This window comes from Monopterus albus, unplaced genomic scaffold (genome assembly GCF_001952655.1).
Source record: "Monopterus albus unplaced genomic scaffold, M_albus_1.0 scaffold203.1, whole genome shotgun sequence".
In the NCBI taxonomy this organism is placed as follows: domain Eukaryota; kingdom Metazoa; phylum Chordata; class Actinopteri; order Synbranchiformes; family Synbranchidae; genus Monopterus; species Monopterus albus.
This window is the reverse complement of record NW_018128083.1, coordinates 373,941-379,342: the sequence shown is the minus strand read 5'-3', so window position 1 is coordinate 379,342 and position 5,402 is coordinate 373,941. Positions and strand designations below refer to the sequence as shown.

The window sequence follows — 5,402 nt, the reverse complement described above, 5'->3', positions numbered from 1 at the left end:
TAAATATGGTCACAAGAAGCAATGTGTTATATTTAAGCTACTTAACTTCATCTAATTTACAAAGAGAAATGTAATGCATCTGTTCACACCATAAATGGGACATTGATTATGTTATAAAATGTATATGTTGCCCTAAGAGCATGGAAAATATGTATTTGATATTACAGCTTTGTCATGAATATTGGAAGTTCATCAGGAAAATTGGTGTATCATAAGATACTGGGTTTAGATTCATCTCTAATATTTCATAAGTTTCAGTATTAGATCACATCATTATTTAATTACAGAACATCATCTCTTATTTCTCACTCTAAAATATGAGGGTGGACAGTTGGATTATGGACAGAATATGTGAATATTATCTGCTAAAGCATGAAAACATGACAAGGAAATGAAGCTCTTGTGTACATACCATTATTGTCCCTCCTGTCTGTGTCCGTAAGGGCCTCAACACCTTCCGCTGCACCAGAAAATTAGGCAGAAACAGGACAGGTGGGATTTCTGTGATTTTTGCCACCACCAGAGACCACTACAAATAAAAGACACACAATTAGACACAGTTTAGGTCACCTTCCTGTGTTACAACGCTATCCACAGGTCCAAACTCCCCCAAATCCAAATGCTGGTGCCTGTCACCCTCTAGACAATAACATCTTTTTTTCTTTAGCAAGGGATCATTGAGGGCAAAATAAATAAATCCATTTTAAAAAAGAGTTTACATTCTTAACATTCAGAGTAGTCAATGTTGCTGTTCCGCATGGTGGAATAATAACCAAGCTTTGACACCTTGTAGTAAATTTATTCCATTATATAGCTATATATTGAGTTATATGTCTAACTTGTTTTTAAGTAGTTTCCAGGTTTTACTGGTACTTTCATCAGAATAATGCAAAGTCACAGCAGGAGTATAGAGGTACCTCTCTTTAGCCCTCCACAATTTGGTCTTTGAACATAATAAAACTACTGTTAACAACTTTACTTTTCCTGCTGCAGAGACACTTCATGAGAGATTTTACTACCACCTCTCTATATTAATAATTGCATGAAATGGCCACAAACAACTGAACTGCAGCTACACAGATCCACTCAGGCAAAACATAGATCATAATAAACTCTTGGAGCAGATAAATTAAAAGCACAAAAACTCTTATTGACTCCAAGGTGCTGTCTTCTGAATATGCTCCATGTGATTGATTTGAATGAGGACTAATTCCCCTATGGGATAATTCACTGCATTCTGATGAGAACTCCCTGCTCTGTTTAGCCACCTCCTACATTACAATATTAGGCAGACAAAGTCTCCGGTGAAGCAGGACAAAACCCAGGCACTGAACATGGCATGCTGTCACAGTGAGAGATGCACTAAAGGTTGGAAATGCTGAGGGAAAACAAAGCTACCTTTAATCTGTTGAGGTAGCGTTTGGTGTGAACCACCAGCAGATCCTCCTCAGTGGCTTCAAGGGCTTCCACAATGTTCCCATCAGTGATGAACTCCTCCTCTGAGAAAAGACATGGTATGATGTGAGTCAAAGAAAATTAACTGAAAAAAAACTTCGATTGTGGAGTTAATTCAGTAAAATAAATCTTCAAACTAAAGTGTAACACAACTTTTGTACTGTACAACTTTCATGACACAAAAAGTACTAACACCATAACCATAATTGGCATGCACAGATCATCCATCCGACACATATTTAGGATTGGGTGATAGACTAATATAATTAGTTTTCCTTTATTCATATACAGTATTTGTGTAAATGCCAAGTTACCTTTTTGTGAGATTTTGGCTTTAATGACACATCTAAATGTAGCATATTGAGTTGAAAATTAACAAACTTTGTCACAAAATGAAATATGACAAAACAATAACATTTGGACCAATGTGAAGAACATGAATTTAAGCTTTTATTATGCTATTTAAAATGGCCTCAGTAAAGATTTCAGTATATTGATATAATGGTACAAAAGGTATCATTTATAATAATCATAGCCATATAATCACATATGACCAAAATGATCTGTTTTACAGGACAGTTTTTTGTTGTTGTTGTTTTTTTTAACACTGAACCACAGAAAGGTTCAGCCTCTGACTTTGAAAATAACACAGTGGGCTCACCAACTTCTTTTGTATGGTTTTTTTAAAAATGCTGGGTAAATCTGCAATATCATCTACTTTTTCCCCAATTAGTGCAGGGGTACATTTAGAAATTCCAAGGTTTTCCTCAGTCAGCAGAGGCTCATTTCTTTATTTTCAGTCTTAACTTCTGAAGGTTTTGTGAATTCATTAAGCTGTGTATGGCACTTTTGATAGCAAATATGATCCATGGTGCAATTTGACAACAATTGGTGTGAAGTTGTGCCAGCAAGCCAGCAACTCTTTTCCCTTAGAGGACTCGAAACCCACACCTGGCTTCATCTAAAGTACCTGCATAGACTCCCACAGGATGTTTTCTCTAATTATCTGTGTTCTATTGCTCTGCCTTTCTCCTCTTCAGCAGCTACACCTCACCTCTCCACTCTCTCCTTTTTGTTCTCTAGCTCTCTTTGCCTCTCTGACCCACTCCATATACATTCCATATACATGAGCTCAAGGACTCATCCTCCCCATCTGCCACACGGTTTGTCTCTCTTACCTTTCAAGAAGTGAATGACTTTCCCCCATTTCCCTGCATCAAATGGATGGAGCTTTTCAAGGCCCATGAAGGTGATGTTGTAGTCTGGGTGGTACACAATAGGCAGACATGTCCGAGGGATGCTGGCATACAATTCGGTGCGGTGAGAGCTGAAAGAAGTCAAAAAGGTATTCAATACAACAGAGCATTATATGTATATTAAATGATTTCCTCAGTGGCTTAATAAGCACTACTGGAACTGTCATGCTGTTAGTCTGTGCAGCTCACCTCATTTTCCCTTCATTATCTTCTTTGTGAAACATGTTTTTCCAGCATTGCTACATTCATCTGGGGAGGAAATATTAATTCACACACTTGCAACAGCTGTAGATAGTTGCAGTCACATTCAGAGCACCAGTAGAATACTGAACAAAAATAGGATAGAATCATTTGAAGATGCGTTATAAGATTACTCTGTAGAAATCATACACCAACGACTATACTGCACAAGCAAGAAAGGGGATACTAAACTAGTTAAGTACAGAAGCACAGAAGAGGCATTTGTCGCGCATGCGCAGTGACATGTTTACATTTCCAAAGACGCATGAGGAAATAAGGCAGCGAACGCTGGACACACATCTTCTACACATGTGTGAGCAGGGTTATAATGATTTAACCAAGGTTATTTTACCACGGAATACGAAAGCTTTACCAGAGCTGTTGTGTGAAACGGCCTGTTACAGTTTCAGAAGACAGAAACTACCAGCAGCCATAGCGTTGACTCACCTGCTACTACTGTATGTGAAACAACGCAGGTCACAGAACAACTGATGGAAATGAATAGCCCGTGGAGACTGTCAGTGGGTGTCCTACCGAAGGGGTTTAGCTTGGGTTATGTTGTCGGAAGCAAGCAGAAATAAAACGTCTTTTTTTGACAGTGTCCTTTTCGCCTCCCGCTCCACCAATAACGTTACGTAGAATACACGTGAGCTTCATTTTTACGTGCTCCGCCAGCTACGCTGTTAGCGTAAACGGAGAGTTAAAGCAGAGGAAATAAGTTTGTTACTCAAAAAACCTGCCTGCCTAGTCTTGCGCTTCGTAAAAAGAAAGACCCAAAGACTATTTCAAATGCTTAATATACTCAGTGTACGTTTTGTAATGCAAACAAAACTTGATTCTTTTTTACTCTGCTTTTTGTTACAAAATAGCAGATAGCCTATATGTTTTTGAATACACTTTCATAATCATATACAATGATACAGAAAATTTCAGATTGAGTCCTGCATAAATGTTAAAATGCACAAATAAATTCTACCAAACTTTACAATAGCTAGTTTTCTTTAAACTATAACTTTGTTAATAGTTTCAAATTTTGCCTCTGTCCAAGTTGCTGTTATCTTGATTATGTTGAATGTTTATTAAATGCTTTGTGTTTTTGGAGCCTATAGGCTATGTAAAATAAAATAGTTGCAAATGTGGTGGATTAAACTTATAAAATAATATAACAACAATAATTAAAATACTTATTAGTAAAGTACAGAAAGACAACATAATGAACATCAGGCAGTAACATAGCTTTCTTAACCAGTTCTTACCTCTGCCATGGTTTTTTTTTTTTTTTTGTTAGCAGGATACCTCAAAAAGTAATGAATGAATTTTTCTTAAAATTATTTGGAGAGGTGGGATATGGTCCAAGGAACAGTTGATTAGATTTTGGTGCTGATCCGTATCCTAATATTGATACAGGAATATTATAAACAATTCTTCACTGTTGTGCAGGGGCTTATCTATAGGGAGGGGTTCAGGTTCACTTTTTTGTTCCTAAAAGCTGTTCAAATCACTGAAAGAAACAAGAAAAAAGAAAGTCAATTATATTAATAAACACCATCTCAGGTCCACCAAAACCATAGCTACAGCACTGTGCGAAACATGCACAGCAGCGTTCACTCCCAGCAGGTCAGCCCTTTGTTCACCTTATTTATATCAGTGGGTCTAGATTAAAAAAAACAAACACCTCTCTGTATAATGCAGTGCTGTTGAATAGTAGCAAACTCCAGCCTCTGAAATTATCATCTGAAACAGTTTAGAAAACTGAACATTATCATCTTAATGAAGGTCAATTTATTGCAGGATTGTTGGATTACACTGATTTAGCTAAGTGTACTTGTTACACTGACAATGGACTATACTCCTGCTCAACATATACAGCATAGACTGTGCACACAGCAGGCTCTCATTGACTGTCATGCTGGGAATATATTAGACGTGGGATCAAATATTTCAATATCACTATGTTAATTTTATTATTATTACAATTATTATCAGAATCAGCTTTATTGGCCAGGTGTGACGGACACACAAGGAATTTGACTCAGGTACATCGGCTGTCAATGTGAAAAACAGTAAATCAGCATAAGGCTGTGTAATATAACAAAATAGCAGTATTAACATCAACAACCAGTGCAAACAATGCAGAAAAAGCAGTATAAACAGGCAGTAAACAATGCAGACAACAAAGGAATGTTCATTGAAATGAGAAATAGGGATAAAAACAGTACTTAAAACTAGAGACCTCTATGACTCTGTATAATCTGTACAATGTATATATACACAGATATTACACTGAAGGTTATTGTCTAATCATACTGTCGTTGGTTAAGTGTTCAGAGCGACAGCCTGGGGGAAGAAACTGTCCCTGTGCCTGGTTGTCTTAGTGCACAGTGACCTGTAACACCGTCCAGAGGGGAGGAGTTCAAACAGATTGTATCCGGGGTGTGAGGGGTCTGCAGT

The 5,402-nt window shown here is 37.3% G+C and overlaps 1 protein-coding gene across 2 annotated transcripts in view; it reads right to left on the bottom strand.

Annotated features, from left to right (window-relative positions):
* The window catches only part of hdac11 (histone deacetylase 11), a 28,637-nt gene extending 25,037 nt beyond the window's left edge, over positions 1–3,600 (bottom strand). The window contains exons 1-5 of one of the 2 annotated variants that reach the window (XM_020618281.1): positions 3,399–3,600; positions 2,901–2,960; positions 2,634–2,782; positions 1,399–1,499; positions 413–529 (exon numbers count right to left, since the gene is read on the bottom strand). In XM_020618281.1, coding sequence (XP_020473937.1) covers positions 413–529; positions 1,399–1,499; positions 2,634–2,782; positions 2,901–2,935 — 402 coding nt within the window. In that variant the 5' untranslated portion in view covers positions 2,936–2,960; positions 3,399–3,600. The remainder of the gene's footprint in view (positions 1–412; positions 530–1,398; positions 1,500–2,633; positions 2,783–2,900; positions 2,961–3,398) is intronic. The other variant, XM_020618282.1, reaches the window with a different exon arrangement.
* Positions 3,601–5,402: the final 1,802 nt, after the last annotated feature.